This window comes from Solanum stenotomum, chromosome 3, assembly GCF_019186545.1.
Source record: "Solanum stenotomum isolate F172 chromosome 3, ASM1918654v1, whole genome shotgun sequence".
Taxonomy (NCBI): domain Eukaryota; kingdom Viridiplantae; phylum Streptophyta; class Magnoliopsida; order Solanales; family Solanaceae; genus Solanum; species Solanum stenotomum.
The window spans coordinates 7,794,981-7,814,501 of NC_064284.1; the positions used below are offsets into that span (position 1 = coordinate 7,794,981).

Here is a 19,521-nt window from a genome sequence, read left to right on the forward strand (position 1 = left end):
TCTCCTCATCAGCATGGAAAGCCTTAATAATAAGTTAATACAGTAGTTTACTACAAGTAATAAAATATCACACTCTAGTCAGGTAAATTTGTGCAGCCCAACAATTCAAAGGGGCAGAAAAATAATACTAGTTCATTACATATACAGTGGCTTGTGATCTCTCATTTGGGAGATTTCTGTACCAGGTGTGGACATCAATATTGGTTGAGAATGGGAAGGCAAAGAGGAAAACAATTAAATTTAAACAATGGAAAAGAAAGAAAAAAAAAACCACTAGTGTTTCAAATTAGCATTTGCTTGTTTTCCGCCTTTTGAAGGCATGATCAGGCTCCTCCCTTGTGGTTGTAACTCTAGATTTTGGAATTGGTTGATTGCTTGGTGTAACATCATCAGCCTGTTGAAATTTTGTGATAGTTAATTACTTAAGGCTCCAACCCATATGTTAACTTTGAGAGTGATAACTTAACATCTAGAAGACTAGAACTATATAAAGTTACTGGAAAGTAAGAAGGGTTATGTACCTTAATAGTTGAAGCTGATGAATTTACTCTCCCATTTGCTCTCTTTCCAAGATCAATTTGCACAGAGATATTGGCATGGGTCAAATCTACTCCAGAACTATGCAGCGCTTGTGTCAAGGTGTTCAATAGCCTGGCAAGTACCAAAATAGACGCAAATCATGCCACTGGTATATTCAGAAGAAGAAAGCATAAAGAATGTCTACTTAGGAAGAGGGAGATTTGATCAGAGTGCAAAACTGTGTATAACATAGGGATGCAACAAACAACAGAATTTTCTACGATAGACTATCTCAACAGTCAACAGACAATGACACGATGACTAAAGATGGATGTTCATTCACTCTGTAAGACTCAAGACATATATTGTACAATTTACTCAAGAGTCTAAAGTGAAGTACATGACCTCTTTCTCTATCACCAGGTTTATGAATGACTAATTTGTTGCAACCACATCTATAGATATGCATGTGGAAGTAGTACATGAGCGTTGCTTTTTAAAGATAAATTTCAGAATCTTTTAAGCACTAATAGAATCTTTACCCTTGAGAATAGGCACTAGAGATGCTGATGGTACCACTTTCTATAGGCAGCTCCTGCCTTTCTGGATTAGCATTTGGAATAGCATAATCAGTCATATGTGATCTGCTAAGTGAAAATTGAGACTGAGACTCCAACTTATCAGTATCAGCTGTCAGCTTTGATGAATATAGCGCTGCTGTGCTACTAGTCCCAGAAAACGAAAATGTGTTTGGGTGCATAGGAAGTGTTGTCGGCTTATTTGTTAAACCAGGCTGCTGACGGTTATCTTTTAAACTTGGGCTGCTTATGTTTGGTTCCAGTTTTTGCACGTTGATAGGATTAGCAGAAGAAATCCCCATTATGCTCTCATCAAACTTTCCGGCATACGTCAGTGCAGCAGCGGATCCATTGATAATGCGTTGAGGAAGATTGCTAACACCATGACTCGTCCTATGGCACTTGCTCTGTTACAGAATGAAGGTCAGTTAAAAAAGTGTGCTAATGAATGTACTAAGAATATAGGTATCTAGATTTAAGCTAATGTACAGATTAAAAGGAATTATGTTGTTGGCTTTTAAATGTTAAGTTTAAATGTTATTGCACTATAACAGCATCCAATTCAGAGCCCAAGACTGTTCATATCGTGATATACTCGGAAAAGATGATCATGGAAATACACGAGCATGTGAAGACTTCAATTTCATTTCACCAACTTGGCGTCTTAATTATACATGTGGTGTCGACAACCTTCCACATATACTGACTGCATCCTTAATATAAATTTCATAGGCCTCAGTTCTTAATACCTTAAGATGAGCCAATTGTTGATAAATGCTTGAGCACAACATAGCTATGACCTAAGAAAGGAGAGGAACATTGAGAAAAACAGGAAATGGATTACCAATTGCAACTTCGGAGGTTCATTGTCCCAGCCTTGGTATGATTCCTCATACTTGTGCACTTTCTCTTGTAGAAAATGAATATATTCAATAACCTGCAAGCAATATTTAAATTTTTATTATACATATCTCTATTGATAAAGAGAAGACTAAAACAAAATGTTCAATTCAAGTACCTCCAGTAAGAAAGACGCTTTATCTCTTTTCTGATCACTGTTAGGGATGATTCCCCTCAACATCTGAAATCTGAAAATTAAAAGAATATTTAGATGTTTAACTAGATATCACTTTATTTTGTCCAAAAGTCAATCAAAGTAGTTGCTGATAATCAACGTTTTGAAGAGATGAAAACATAAAACTTTATAGGAATCTGTAACAGAAAAGAACATTCAAGCAAACTCCTTTCTATGCAGAGAAGGCTGCTTGATATCCTTCAAAGAGGAGAGAATAGAACAAATTGGAAAACACACAAGTCAGTCTAGCATGCACCGTCCTTCCCTTGACATAATATTCTAATTAAGATAAGGATTCTATATCAAGAATATTTCTATAATTAAGCTATCAACTATGTTGTAGACATGCCTGTCATTGATCTTGCTTCTTCTCCGTTGCTCTGTTGCTGAATGCTTTGAACGCGGGGTGTTTGGCTTTTGATCGTTGCCTTTTCCATCAACCTTTACAGATAAACTACCTGTAAAGGAGCTATCTGATTGTTACAAAACGACAACTGCATGTAGACAATGAGTGGAAACAATCAGACTTACACAAGACAAACCTCTGGGGTGCGACTGTGGTTCTTTCTTAATCACAAAATCTTCATCATCATCATCATCGTCATCTTGTGCATTCTTTGCTGATGTTATCATATGCAAGAAACTTTGGCTCTTAAGGGGAGATGATTGGCTGCAATGTGATCATACAGTTAGTAACTGCAAATAAATGTACTGTATCAAGGTAGAGAAGGGGGCATTCATATGATTGGGAGCAAAAGAGTCACTGACTGAGCAGATGAGAGCGAACTTAAGGCAGTAGTGTTGTGCTTATGATTTGAAGATGATTGTGACTGCCATTCTAATGATGTCGTTGGTTGAACTCCTCCAGTGTTCACACCTGCTTCTGCCAAGCAAATAGGAAGTTTTAATTGGAGTTGAAATGTTCAGAGTTAACTATTCATAGATAGCGCTAGATCAACAAACACTACCCCTGAATATCACAGGCTGGCCACAATCTATCTATGTTCCCGGTCAGAAATCAAATTAACTTAGGCTTCTCTATTAGTATTTTCTTTCTACTTGTTTCATGTAATTCTTGAAAACTGAAGTATACAGTCATAATAAATCTCTCTTGGAAAGCAAGTCATACGGGCTGGAAGAAAAGTCTCGTTCAAGAACCCATTTTACAGAAGACTGAAAATTTCTTATGTGAAGCATGTGCATGTCATGCATTTATATTAACCGTGACTCTGGGAGTAATACATCATTGTAGACTTATAAACTAGCAGTGATATAGTACAGTTACCATTTTATTTACTACTTCGTAAGGAATGTGCCAAGTCAAACATGGAAGTAGGAAGTAAAAATTTACCTCTTAGGACGTGTTGATCACCCCCAGAATTCTCCTTCCCTGTCTTTCCCTTCTTGACTGCAGATTCATCCCACAGTGTGAAACCACTCCCTGTGTAAGAACTGCAGTTTGAATTTTCATCATTTCTGTCGGTACTACTTGCTTGTGCTACAGAGAACAAGCTTGCCTCTGGCTTTGGTATCCTTTGGTGCAAATAAGAAATACTGAAGGTGCCTATGCCACCAGGAAGAATATGCTCCCCTGAAGGAGTAGCAGATACTGGTGGCGGAGGCTTCTCCATAGTTGCTACTTCAACTTTGGTTTCTTCCTTCATTAATGTCTTCTCTGCTTGCTCCAGTGGTTGCAAGAAGTCATGAGTCTTTAGGTATCCACCTGCTCTAGTATGCACAACAGCCATTGAGAAAGGACTAATAACATACATGCAAGGCAGGCAATTGAGGACATAATTATCTGGCAAGAGTCTATCTGGTGGCAGGGCTTGAATTTTCATCAGGGGTTCAAAATATGAAGAATCTGGCGGCAGGGCTAGCATTTTCATTTGGGGTTCAAAATATAAAGCAATAAACAGATGAACTAACCGAAAGAGGTTCCACATCTACTATGTATACATAAAATATAATTTTAACCACGTATAAATAGTGTAATCTTCCACCACTATCTCCATCCAACAGTACCAATGTTTCACAAATATTTCTTTTCTCTGATCCTAACGTGTTTCATACTTCAAAATTTCATCAAAACATCACATACTTTGTCGAAGCTACAGTCCAGTATTTCATAAGTAAATTCTGTTTGCTACATTTTACTGTCTTTTTCAACTTATCATGAAGTCCAACCTACAAAATCCAAAATCATGAAAAAGAATCTAACATAGTAATAAGTTAGTGCAATAAGATTGATATGTAGGGAAAGAAGGGGACCAGGGTACTGTACGAATTAAAAAGGAAGTTAATAAACTCTTTTTGGGAGAAAATAGTATTGCATATTTTACACATAGTTGAATCAAGTTTGAGAACAAATTAAATTCACATCTAAATCTTTTGATAAATTTTCCAAAAATTATTAAGTGATAGTACCAATTTTTGGGTCCCAAACTCTGTCCACAGAGAATTTGCCATATGCCCAAAAATGGCGTACGGAACCAAAATTAGCCCAAGGCCCAACCTTTATCCAGATTGAGTAATGTTGAGCCTATCTCAGCCTAAGTAGATGGCCCACTGGAAGAAGTTGAGCCACATCCTCATACGCATTCAAGAGTCACGGGTGTATTTATTTCGACACTCGTGGGTGTGACTGTTTTTTTCCCCTTCTATCCAAACAATACTTAAACATCACAACACATTTTTTTCTACTGTTTCCAGATCCCCATGAGTTCTTTTACTTAAAATAAAAACAAAAAACCCAGATTTCTTCTTTCTTCTTTAAAAAAACAAAAAGAGAGGAGAGAAGAGAGAAACCAACCCAAAAATTTACATCTACATGTGGAAGGTTTGTCCTTACCATAACCTTCTTGGACCCCCACCCAAAAAAAGAATATGAAGATTAGAGGATCTCTAGATCAAAATTTTAATATATGAAAAGAATAAGCTAGCATTTGACTATAGATTTTCGAAAAAAACACATTTAAATATCTGTTTGGTTATGACATTTTAAAAATATAATGTACAGATCTTTTTCAAGTAAAATATATGTTCAAACACAACTTCAAATTTTAACTACGTTCAAATTTCAAATTCAAAGACTGGAAAGAGCCGGCTTGCGTTCTTTGCATTGAGATTGGAAAAATATATTCAGATCTCCTAAATCTGATTAGACGTAATTATTATTGATAATGATAAGTAACCAGCATAACCTATTAGCTCACAATTTAGGTATAGATAACTTAAATCTAATCTAATCAACTCTCAATTTAAGTGTATATTTAAATGTTAATGTTAAAATATTAAATAATTTCTCATTTAAGAATCTTTTTAAAAAAAATTAAAATAAAGGGCTGCATCTTCTCCAAAATCAATAATAACAACACATGCATCCCAAACACAACTTCCTCAAATTAAAATTATAGAGAAAAAAAAATCTCATAAATAAATCAAAAAGACAAAAGGAAAAGATACTTTTAATTTATCTCGTTGAAATAATAAATCTAAACGAAAAAGGATTTATTTATTCTTTAATCCGAAAAAAAAAAATATCCTGCATGCGTGAAAAATTTACCTTGGGGAGGTCTTGGATCTTGTTGAACAGGTGAATACAGAGAAAGGAAGTCATGCGTCGTCTTCCTCCCTGCAACAATCACGTATATCGGAAATCTAAATTCAGAAAAATTCTGAATTTTCTACTACTACTACTACTACTACTATTTATTTTCTAATTTTGAAAAAGTGAACCTGAAAAGTACTGTTACCTTCTGTTCCAAAAGGTCTGGGCTGAGGCAGCTCCATCCACACACTTGAATTGTGTGTTCGCCAGATCAAGTAATTACACACAATTCAACCGAATTTCGCTAATTAAGTCGTTGCGTAAATCTGGAAAATTCTGTATCCAAATCTCTTTACAGTGCAGATCCGCCTCCAACCAAAATTGGAGGCGCATTAACAGTGGGCAAGCAAGCAAATCTTCTGTAAAACTAACTTCAAATTATTCGCCTCCAACGAAAATTCACTTTCTCCTTGTTGTAGTAAAATTCAGCTTCAAAAATAAGTTCCGGTAAGAAACAGGTGGTCAACAAATCATCATAATTCAGCTGAATTACGCAGAATTCAGCTGAAAATATACGGAAGAAAGGAGAAATCGAGAAGGAAGGAAAATACTTACTTTAGATGAGATTTAACGATGAATAATGCATAATTCAGATGAGAATTCTTCCGAAAGAAATGAAAGCAATAGTTCTCACAATTCCCAAACGTAAGAAGGAAGTGATCCAAACAGTGACTTTTGAAAGATATTGCTGGTAGGCCCTCGTCGTCTTGTCTAACAAAAACCCAATTCACTTATAATATGTATATAAGTATTTTACCGTCTTCTCAATTGCTTTAATATACATCAACACCCAGAAAAAGATAAACAGAAAATGGGTCTCATAGATCAGAGAAATCTCTCTCTCTCTCTCTACTTTTCTCTATGAAAGGGCATTAGTGAGAGGAGTTTTAACTTTTAAAGGCAGCGGTTCTTCGTTTTCGTTTTCGACGTGCCAACTCCGTTTAAGTTTAAACGCCGTTAATGTAACGTAACGTCGTTACGGTGGATTAACGGTGTTTGGGTCATTGGTTAACGGTTTTTTAAGCAAGTGACCGTTTACTCTCCTGTGTGTCGGATCAAGGTGTCACGGAATTTTAATTTTGATAATCTAGTAGATTGAATTTTTTATATTTTTGGCGATCCCGAGTAATAGTATTAATTAATTTAGCGACTAAATCTCTTAGTATAAATAAACAAACAAAAAAAAAATATTAGGGAAAAGTACTACTCCATGTTCCAGTTAAACAAATAGTGATGCATTAATCTATCCCATTTTTTCGAAAAAAAATGGCTCCTCCACATCACATCTTAAAGATTATTTGTTGAGTAACTTCCACTTCTTAATCGATTCAAAAAAATAATTATTATACACTGCGCTATAATTTTTTAAATTTATTGTCTCAGACACGTAAATCTCTGACAAGTTAATTTATTATAGGCCAAACACATATGCAAACCCTTAAACTTGTTCCTAAATTTCATTTTGGCACTCTAACTCAACCTTGTTCCATTTTAATCCTTCAACTTCAATTTTTATGTTCCATTTTGGCACTTCTTTTCAAAGAATCAACAAAGTGGGATGTGTGTACTTCACATGCCATTATTGTGTTAAAAAATAATAGATGAACATCATTTTTTAAAAAAATATTTTTTTTTAGAGTTTCTATACATTATTGTGTGGAAAAATAATCGGTGAAAGTGTGTTGATTTTTTTTAAAAAACAATTAGTTAATCTAAATAACATCACATATATTTTTTTTCATATCTAGTCTACTTGGACTAACTCAAATATCAGCTTTCTAATTTTTTCATTCAACGAAATACAAGCAAAAAAAATTTCATGTTCATTGCTAATTAATAACACTACAAAAAAATGTTGAAACTCGGTAGACTTCGTTGGGTTGTCATTGATTTTTTTAAGAAAGAAAATTGACGCACTTTCATCGGTTATTTTTCACGCAAAAATATAGGAAAACTCTTAAAAAGAAATTGTTACTTTTTTTATTAAAAAAAACAATGATAATCCGTCAGTTTTAATTTTTACAATAATTAACAGATGATCGTCGATTTTTAAAATGCAAAACTGCAGTTGAATAACATATATAGAAATAAAGAAATCATAAAATTAGTGTTTTGTGTTAAATGGTACATAAAAGAAATAGAGTTAAAGGGTAATTTTTTATTTATTTTTTTAAAAATACTTTTTTTTTGTCTTTCACTCTCTTAGAGAATGTGTGATGCACACTCTCTGTCACATCACTGAGAAGTGTCAAAATGAAATATAAAAATTGAAGTTGAAGGGTTAAAATGGAATAAGATTGAGTTGAAATGTCAAAATGAAATTTAGGGACAAATTTAAGGGTCATATGTGTTTGGCCTTTATTATAATTCTAATTTTTAAGTAACATTTTTATCTTTTGAAACCAAGAACAAAAGCATGCAACTTGGACAAAGTCTAATCAGCACCTCTCAGTTATTTTTAAAAATAATTCATCCTAGGTTTGATTTGATGTTCATTTTGAAATCTCGATTATTCAAGATCATATTAAGTGAAAGAGAAATGCAAAATCTGTAAAATCGAAACCTCTGATTATATACATATATATATAGAGAGAGAGAGGCAATTGGAAGGTAAGAAGAAGAGTGCCTGTAGCTAGCACCAACTATAAGTCTATCACAACAAAAATGTTTCTCGGGAAAACTTAAACTTGAAGTTTTTCCCTACTTTATACATGTTTAACATACTTTCAAAAAGTTTCAAGTTTACGAAATATCCACAAAAAATGAACTTGGGATTAACACACTCCAATACTTTTAATTAACTGTATAGTCTTTTATTTTGGATAATCTTAAAATCAAGTTCTTTCAACCAAAAATGCACTTGTTTTTACAACAGAAGTAAAAACAGAGTAGTATCTCTGTCACTCTTTGAACTTGAGTGGGGTAAGCAGTATTTAAGCTCTTCTTTTTCTGTTGACAAGTGAAAAAGATGGGGATTTTGGATTTACAGATCTCAACAAAGAGAGAGAGAGAAGTACAGAATTGATATGAAAGAAATCACGTGAGTGGCCTCTCTCATTAATTCACACACAAAAATACAATTAAGAGTTGGGAGGGCGTTGACCCTGCAAGTGATTAACTATTGTAATGAGTATGATTAGTGCACAAATCCCAAGTAAAGTAAATACTAATCAATCTACATTACTGTAATTTGATTTGATATTTAGTTGTAGGAGTGAGTAGTGAGGGGCAAAGTACAAAAAAATAAAGAGGATGGGAGGGAGCAGAGGGATGTTGGTAAGGAAGGAGAAAAAGTCACGTGATTGGCAGCACTTACTCACTCAGTGCCCTTTCAGCTCTACCGAGGAACGCGGGGCTCTTTATCTCTCTCTTTTTTAACACCCATGTGCTACCCAGATTCTCTCTCTCTCTTCCTCTCGGTACTCACCAAAAATATATTTTGTCCTTACTCGTTTCGTTTAAAAAAGAATGATAATAAAAGAAATGAGAAATAAAATTTCTCAATAAGATATGGAGTACTGATTAACATTCTTTTATTAATGTCCATTTGTCCTTATGGTGCTTTACTGTTTTGTGATTCTGAATTTGCCTCATCTCATTAATAATAATAACATTACCATATTTTCAGTAATTTTAATTACGAGTAAAAAATGTGAATGTTATTTGTCAATTTATACTGAATGATATTCTCTCTAATTCATATTAGTGAGTTGTTGAATTATGACATATTTCTTTTAAGAAAATAATTGTTTAATGACATAAAATAAAGATTTCTTTCGATTATTACTTTTTTTTAATTATTTTTAAATTAGTTTACCAGAAAATGTAAAGGTAGTACTTAATCACATTAAATGTAAGGTAATAAAATAAAATTCAAAAAAATAAATAAAATTAAAACTTTAAATAATTTACTTATTTTGATAAAACCAATTCACTTAATGAACCAGGAGAGAATTATATAAGTTGATGTGCCAATACAACTACTAATGATTTCTTCTTTCATTTTATTTCAAAATCTTTTCATATGTCTCGGATAAATTAATGTCTTTAATACAAATTTAACTTTTCCGAATGTCGTCATTTTTTGCTCTAGAGAAGAGGTATATGCAGTATAAAAAAAAAGGTTAAAGAGTTAATATTGGTCAGTAGTGTTTAGTGTTCACTATATATATATTTTGTACTATATATGCATCACAAGTCAATTGGACTAATATAAACAAAATTTTTTCATTACTGTTCCAGAGTACACCAACTAGGCTACTAATCCATCACATCAAAATAAGTTGTTTGCTTGTATTTTTGAGATTAGGGGTTCTGAAATTATTTATTTTAAAAAATAATGATAGATAGTTCAAAAATGGTTGTTTAGTTCCGACAATTAAGGCAAAGCATTCAGATTAAGATTAAGGTGCACACCTACAACCGAACAGGTTGTCATTATCATACAACTAATTTATATAAGTACTAACTAATCCAATTAATTTAAGTATATCTCTTTTTGCATCTTAATTAATAATTTCCCTTTTCGAAAAAGTATCAGAACATGGCTCCTCTATTCATAAACTAAAACTACCTTTAAGTAGCTTCCATGCCCTCACAGGTTGTATAGTAGCACTATATTATTCTGTAATTTGGACGTATCTAAACATTAATTATTTCATTACTAAGCATTTTTATTAGATAATCCATTACATTATTGTTTGTGTCTGGCTTCCACAATCCATTATGCCATTCATCATTTCATTTCTTTTCTTTTTTTCTATCGTATTATACTCCCCTACGTTCATCTTTACTTATTCATATTCAATACACTTGGTAAAAATAATAAATTTAAAAAATAAACATTTTTGATATCACCTCTATTAATTACAAGTTATCTAAATATCAAAGAACCAATGTATTGAATGATAAGGGTAGGATAAGTATGTGTGGTAAATTAAATCATGATTTTTAAACTGAACAAGTAAAATTGATATTTATTTTCAGTATAGTGGACAAACAAAAGTGGATAGAGAACTCTCTATGTCTCAATTGATGTGATATTAATCTTCTAATTAAAAAGAATATCACATTACTACAAATAAAATAATTTAACTTTAAAATTCCTCACATACCCTTGATGAAATTTATAATCACACAGATATTTTAGATTGTTTCGGACCACAATTTTTTTAAAAAAAATCTTAAATTTTGTTATGTCAAATCAAACGAGGCCACATAAATTAAGACGGAAGTAATATAATATTCTCATTTCATGAAAGAAAACGCCCTTAGCTTTTGATCTATAACCTAGGGTAACATGCAGCACCGTTAGGTACTTAAAGTGCAATGTTTCATATATTAAAAGGAAAAAAAATTACATAGTAATCCTAAACTATATATATAAGCCTATGTCACAACAAATCATGTGATCTCAACAATAACTTATGGGCTGGCATTAGGAATGAACCTTACCTTCTTATGTGCTTTCATCTCTTTTAGGTACATTCTTAACCTCTAATGTGCAACTCAATGTTCACTCCACTTCTTTTGGTTGCTTCATAAGATCTTACTATCTCGATATTAATTCTTGACAATCTATTTTTGGTTCTAATAAAATCTTTTAGTATAGCATATTTTATCATCTTTTCCGTTATATAAAAATAATTGATCAATCATTGAATTCACAACTCTTAAGCAAATCATAATACCATATAAGAACATTTCAATAATGTTCTTCTTCATAATTTGGTTATACTTTTCCTAGAAGAATTTATTTTTATGAAAAAAAGCATACTAATATCTGAGTAGGTTGAACAATAAAGATTTCGTCTATTAACTTTCTTCTTCATTTTCAATAATGTGCAGACTGAAATTGTAACAAAAGATTTCACATTTTTATTCTGCTTTATTCCCCTTCCTTTCATTAATTCACGGAAATAAAAGGATCGTACTATTAGCAGGAAAGTGCTCAGTTGTGATGGACAAATATAAATATGTGGTCACGTATAAAAGTAAGGCATGTGAGTTAAACACTGCAACTCACGTGCTCATGCACAATATATACGACAAAGCGGCTACTTGTTCAAAATGCTACTGTCACTGCCCACTTCTACTGGTCGGACGAATCGGTAACAAAATTAGTTCGTAAAAATATGATCAACATTAAAATTAGCTCATAAAAAAATAATTATCAATAAGTCAATCATCGATTCATTCCTCAATCCAAATAAGAAGAGTGTATTTAAAACGTTAAATGCGTGTATTAACATCAATTGGTTCAAACAGAAGAGTGTATTTTAATTAATTAGTAGCTGAATACGATTTGTCCAAAAGTATAATTGGCTAGCCAACCATCTTAACAATAATTTGTGGTAGACAATACACGTTTTACTGGTTTCTTAATTTTAATTTTGAATATTATTTGGTAAAATAATTCCTAGTTGCAAAACTTGATAGAATTTAACACATTTATACGAATATTTCAATTTAAAGTTGCAATAACTTATATATGAATATTTTAGGTCTTAAACTTCATCGCAGGATTAAGATAATTAGGAAAGTACAAGTTAGTTAAACTAAAGGATTTATATTTTATTTTTTCTTATTTCAATGAGTAGATGATAGTTGAAGTTAATTACTATTTTATTTTATTGAGTTTTATTATAATAATTAGTATTTGACTGATCATATGAGAAATTAACTTACAATACCGCCTCTTTATTAGTAGTAGAAGAGTAAGTATCTAGAGGATGTGAAGATCTTTAGTTGAATTGAAATGTGCAATATTTTCAATTTTGCTTAGATTTTGTTGGAGTACTTGTATTTTTCCATAAGAATAATTTATTTTGACCTAACATGGTGTTAAAGGAAAGTTAGACTAGCAGTCTTATCTAAGGGGAACCATATATTGTTATGGAGGTTGAATGTTTTTTTAGAAAGATAATATAAAGATATATTATAGTAGAAGTGTATATACATGCCAGAAAAGTTTTTATTTTTAATGGATTACTGTTTTGCAAGATCTAATTTTAGTGAGAAAGTTGAGATTGAGCTTTCAATAAATGAAATTATCTGTTAGTTCGAATTGATTGAATGACAACTAATACTGTTAAATTATATTTTTAAACTAAGCTTTGTCCGGATAAGTTTTGAAAATCTTTTTTTTTTGTCAAAGGTGATTTTTGAAATAAATATTATTAACTATAGTCCTTTCTTAATATATTTTTCAAAATATAATATTCCCTCAGTTCACTTTTACTTGTTAATGTTTGACTTGACACACATTAAAAAACAGTTATTGATGTATTTATTTTATCACACTAGCTATATTTTAATTAAAGCCCTTTTCTTAATATATTTTCAAAATATATAATACTCTCTCTGTTCACTTTTACTTGTCAATGTTTGACTTGACACCCACTAAAAAAATAATTATTGATATCCCTATATACTTTATCAAACTATCCCTATTAAATGATATTTAGTATTAGGTTTTGAAAAATAATTTTGATAATTCGTATTTAATGGTGAGGGTAAAAACATGAAAAAAAATTTGTCTTTTCTTGTGTCAAAAGTGATACTCAAGTAAAAATGAAAACTTACTTTAGTAATTAGTGACAAGTAAAAGTTTGAATGGAGGGAGTACTAAATTAAAACTGATATCTATTTAAAATTGAGTGGACCATCGAAGAACTACATTAAAAAATAAAATAAAAAATCAACCCAACATAGGAAATCAAAATAGAGAAAAAAATATTAGCTTGTAAAAATATCAAATTACATTGAATGGATTTATAGAATTAAAAAGAACATTTATAACTATTCCAATCTAAATAGTAAAGTAACCAAACAATGTTTTTATTTGATTAAATTTTAATCTAAAGACTATTTTGATTAATACCTCTTATCAAACGGATTCTTAGTTCTTTATTGATACTTATTATTAATTATAGTCATTTCTTAATACATTTTTCAAAATATTAATATTTTTATACTGAAAAGTAATATAGTAAAATTGACATTCTATTTATATATTGTTAAGGATTGTACAAGTCAATAACGAACAAACAAACATGAAAAAAAAGAGTAGAATTATAGATGCTCCATCCCTCCTAAAATACTTGTCTCTTTGTTTTTTAGGTTAAGTAGAATACTTATCACATTGCTCATAAACTTTGACCAACATTAAGTTAAACTACATGATTTTTATCAACATTTTAAGTTATACTTTTATATCATATATATGAAGAAGTGAAAAATTATATTGACTTATAGTATTTTTCATTTAGTCTCGAATAAGTTAAAATTTAATTTTTGAAATATTAAATTAATCAAAGTTAAATTAGTTTTGAAAATTAATAAATTGACTTTAAAAAATATGTCAAATATTTGTCCCGAAAAATGTAAAAACAACAACTAGTAAATTAAATTCAATTTAGCATTGAAAAATATTTTTTTTAAAAGAAAATATTTTAGTACGGAAAGAATATATCAACCAATCAGCAATCTTATTACAAAACTCAGTCATGCACAGTAGAGTTTCTTAATTATCAACCAACTGGTTGTCGATTTAAAACCAAGGATTAAGACTTTAGTTAGTCAATGGAAATACAATAAGCTAAGCTAACGTGTTTTAATTAAATTAATTTGTAGAGCTAATCAGCTAAAGATTACATTTATTTATTTATATTATATATCTAAAAAATAAAAAAGTTAAGATTCCAATAGTACGCGAAGACCACAAAGGTTCATGAACACAGAAACGTCAATTGCTTTTTATCTAAAAAATAAAAAATAAACAATAAAAAAATTGAAATTCTTTATGTAGGTCTAGATCCTATGAATAATACATGCTGAACTCCTTTTTAAGATAATTCAAACTGTCCTATTTATTTGTTTTTATTTTAAAAAAATGAATTATTTAAGATAGTAAAAGAGATTCAATGATTTGTTTTATGATTTACTCATCCAAAATAAATTGAAATATAAATTATTACTAATACTAATAATAATTAAAGTAATTGTAAATAAGAAGCTTCCCTGTAGCGTGGACATTCTTTACTTAAGGTATCATTATAGGGATCAGTTAAATATATTGTTTTAGTAGTGTCGGAGGATTAGGATAATCGTTATTCTAAACACACTTCTTTTTCTTTATTGCCGATTTCGATTTAATTATTTGTGGGATAATTAAAGTTGGCGTTACGGTACACGTGTCAATCTGACCGTAAAATCCGGTTAAGTCACGTGATTTAAAAAATGTCTAGTTGATACATCGTCCGCCTCCCAAAATCACGTGGCCAACTCACGCGGTGATGTGCTGGTCCCACACAATATACGCGAATCTCATTTCCTTTTCATTGTTTTATTGTTAATAGTGTAACAAAAAAATATATAAAAAAAGGAAAAGTAGAGTTTAATACAAATAACTAGATTGAAGAAGGATCATGTCCTATAAAATTACCCCCTTCAAGTTTTCTTCGATTTATCTCGTTTAAATTCTGCTATTATTAACTCTAATGTCTTTTTATTGATCTATGATTATTTGTATTTTTCTTTCCATATATTTAACTCAGCTTAATCTTACCTTTTTATTTTATTTATCACATAGATCATTTCAACCTTATCTTGTATAACTTCATTCTTAAACTTATCTATCCTAGTATGTCAACATATCCTCCTGACCATACTCAATATTTATGGTACATAATCTTCTAAACACGTGTTTTTGATGAGGCAACACCATGCCCCGTACAACATAGTAGGTTTAGCCATTGCTTTGTTTAAAATTAACATCAAACTTGTCGACACATTCTTATCATATATTATTCTAAATGCGAATCTCTATTTTTAATACATCCCTCCAATACGATGGACGATATCATCGTCAAACTCTCTATTTTTTTAAATTATAGACTCGAGATACTAGAAAAAAACCTCTTTTAAATATTACATGCGTACCGATCTACACTTCCACTTTCTCTTTATATGTCACATCATCAAACTTGCGCTCAAAGAAATTATGTTTTAATCCTTCTTAACCTGAAATCAATAGAATTCAAGGACTATTCCCAAATTTTCAATCTATCATTAACTTTTCATATATCATATTCAAAGTTACAAAAATCAAAAATCTTTTTTATCTTTTAAAATTTTAAGCTAAATCAAAGCAAACAAATAAATTAAAACGAAAGGACTTTTCTCTAGATTAGTTTGGATGGGGATGAGCTTATTGTAAGATAGGGATTCTAAGAGGAAACAAGAAAATAGAGTGATGTTGGAGTTGGACACAAGCTAATACTGGACTTAGGAAGATGGGCCCATTAAAGATGAAATGGGGCCCAATACTAAAAAGGGTAGGGGCCGAAATCGTGATGTAGAATTAAAGGGATACGTGGAAGGGTAAAATATATGTCACGTGAGCTGAGAGAGTGTGTCCCAGCCGCTCACGTGCGCCCATCCCTGCCGTGTTTCGCAACTCGCGTGCGGTGGGGACCACCTATAACTTTTAATCCTCAACGGAACGGCGTTACTGCGCCGTTAACTTGACGTTACTTGCTACGGATTATTAGTGAAGTCGTTATGGTTAGTTCACATGTCTTAATTATCAATTACCCTTCTTAACACGATGATACAATAAACAAAAAGAAAGCAAGTATAAGAAAAATATAACTTCTTTGGTTAGCAACAAAAAATTTATTGATGAAGATTGAAATTGATATTAACGTTTCGAATAGTAGGTGTTTGCAACAAATTTTAAACATATGAAAAATAAATAAATCACACAAATAAAATCTGAAGAAACATGAATATTTTATTGATAAATCAATACGAGTACAATTTTGTTCCTCCCTTGATTCTACTCTTCTAAAACTTATCCATGATTCGAGGGCCGTTAGTGCCGTATTTCTCAAACTAGGATGATTTAGATTTGACCTCTATATGAATATTCCATGACTTTTGTGAAATATTCGAGATCTTGATCTTTAGAAAAAACCCAAGATTTATGGGATATTTTGAGATTCCTTTTAAGGGAATTTAGTACCCTTTATATAGGCATAAACTAGAGTTTGAGGTTAAATAACCTCCAAGAATTCTAATTGAAAAATTGAACACACCTTCTAGAGTCCCAATTCGAATTGAACACGTCTTGTAGAGTCCGCAAAATTTCAATATCTACGATAGAGAAAAATCATTCTACTTTGAAAAACGGCTTTTATTTATCTTCTGTTTTTAAGTTTGGTTCGGTTGTAGGGGAGAATTTATGTACTTAAAATGAGGTGCACTTGATGAAATGTTAAGTTATTTATCTAAATGATTGGGATGAATTCCCGTTTAGGCATTTACTATCTTCTCTTCTATTTTCTTAATGGTACATCTAATAATCTTAGATTCGTTTTTGCTCACTAGTTCCCGTCTGTTGAACTTCTAGCAACTTTTTATCCACATAGTTTACAAAGTAGTTTAATATTTCCCTTTTATGTTAATAGAATATTTAGAAAAAAAAAATGAAGATGGTGAAAAAAATGTCTTAAGACTTTCGAAATACTTCCTTTTGTCCTTTTTCGCTAAGCATCTCCAACCCTAACCTCTATTTTATTCTCCAAATATAAAGTTCTCTATATTTTTAGACAATCAACTCTAACTCAATTCTCTATTTTACTCTTTAAAAAATAATCTTTTTCTCTCTTTTCAATATTATATTATTTTTTCTATTTCATTCTTATTTTCTTATTTCATGATACACATGCATCATTTATTTCTTCTTTTTTTTTTTTCAAATAATCACTATATAATTTTCATGTAATATAAAAATTTATTTTTTCAAATTCTTTACTTAATATAAAATATTATTTTTCCTATAAATAACATAAATTGCAAGTTAATATTATATAATATACAAATTAATGGACAATTCAAATAAAAGAGAAATTATTAATGAAGATTATTACATTGCTCCTATAAATGCTCAATTAATGCATTACGGAGTTCAAAATGAGCATTTTTATTCTTAATTATTTTATGTCTAGCTAAAGATTGTTCAAATCGGAGATTTTCATGCAACAAGAACAACTACGGATAATTGAAAAAAGAAAACAATGAGCACAACCGCAATCATAACTGCACTAATTATGTGGAATCATACACTAATTTTTTTCGAATATTGTTAAATTTGAAAAATGACCTACCGAATTACTAAATTATCATTGTGATAAAATTATTATGTTATGTATTGTTATCTTGTATTTACACTATTATGTCATGTATTGTATTTTTAAATTAAAATTTTCATCTTATCATTTTAATTTTGTGCATTCTTCATAGTGAAAATTAATAATGATATCAAACTATATTAAAGTGATGAAAATTAAAAAAATTGAAACATTATTAATTCGGGATGAAAGTAGTATATATTAAATAATATATTTTTTAAATGTTATATTACATTTAAAATGAATTACTAATATTAGAGATATAATTAATGGTCTTATATGAAAAATAATATGTTAACTATAAAATAATAATAAAATAATAAAAAAGTGAAATAGAGAGGTGAATAGTAGTTCTCCAAATTTGGAGAATTACTATCCACCTCTCTATAAATGGAGAATAGAGAGTCAGTTAAAGGGTGGTTGGAGAGTACATTCTCTATTTTACTCTCCAAATATAGAGAATGGAAAGTAAAATAGAGTGGGATTGGAGATGGTCCTCCATTTAGAACTTTATTTTGTGTTGTTACCAAAAAAAAAAACACTTTAATTTGGGAATATTAAAACCACAAACCAATATTTTTCACTAAGGGTTGATTATTTTAATTCCAATAATCACTACATGAAACTTTTCTAGCGGCTGCCCATAGGCCATGGCAAATATGCATATCCACATGTGATGTAGCGAATATACTTGTTTTTCTCTCCATTAAAGTTTTTGAGTTTTGAATTATATATAAATAAAAAAAGATCTTTTATAAAGAGTTGTTTTAGAGTGGATATTAAACTACGAATATAAAATAAAAATACATAAATAGGCACGATCAGTACGACAAAGAACATTGCCGGGTCAATATATGGTTGGAAATTGGAAGTGTCATGAAACAATATATGAAGTGTAGTACTGATAAACTAGTACAAGCAATAGTGGCATTGTCACTCATGACCTCAGTGTGTAAGTCATATATGACATGATAGTTGGGGTTACTTTTGGAATCACATATAAAAAGCAACTCAAAAAATGAGATAGATGTTTGGACATGAATTGGTTGAGATTTCAAAAGAAATTGTATTCGAAGTTTAAAGAAAAGGTCTTATGGAAGTTTAATATGTGACATGAAAACATGACTTAAAAGGAAAAAAGTTGAATTTTCTTGAAAAACTTCTAAAACCTATTTTCAAATTTTAGATTTTAAATTTCAAGCTTGAAATTGAAATAATGAGTTAATTTAATAAATAATTAATCTTCAAATATTAGACGGAATAAATCAGAAGAGAGAAAAGGATATGTGCGTAAATACATGGCGAGATAATCATATTTCCATCCTTCACTAAACTTTTTAGGTTCGAATCTTTTACATTGGAAAATTTGGAGATCAATTGCATATACTATTGTAAATCACAAAACTATTATGATTGTATATATGACAACTTTTGTTCTTCTCAATCACAAGATATTGCGTGAATTAATATGATATTCCCTATATTATATTCTTTAACTCGAATATAAAAATGGTTACATTTAAACAATTTCCCAAATCTTTTTAT

General features: G+C 30.5%; 1 protein-coding gene across 2 annotated transcripts; it reads right to left on the bottom strand.

Moving 5' to 3' along the window:
- LOC125859965 (transcription factor BIM1) lies at positions 1 to 6,211 on the bottom strand. 2 transcript variants are annotated; one of them, XM_049539826.1, is made up of 11 exons: positions 5,928 to 6,211; positions 5,738 to 5,806; positions 3,524 to 3,895; positions 2,941 to 3,055; positions 2,715 to 2,842; positions 2,522 to 2,630; positions 2,116 to 2,185; positions 1,942 to 2,034; positions 1,062 to 1,504; positions 522 to 651; positions 1 to 394 (listed from the first exon to the last, which is right to left on the bottom strand). In XM_049539826.1, exons 1-11 carry the CDS (start codon positions 5,962 to 5,964, stop codon positions 287 to 289), a joined length of 1,674 nt encoding a protein of 557 aa, XP_049395783.1. In that variant the 5' UTR covers positions 5,965 to 6,211; the 3' UTR covers positions 1 to 286. The 2 variants fall into 2 exon arrangements, with proteins under 2 accessions (XP_049395783.1, XP_049395782.1); XM_049539825.1 differs by having other exon boundaries at positions 3,524 to 3,898.
- Between the last annotated feature and the right edge of the window lie 13,310 nt (positions 6,212 to 19,521).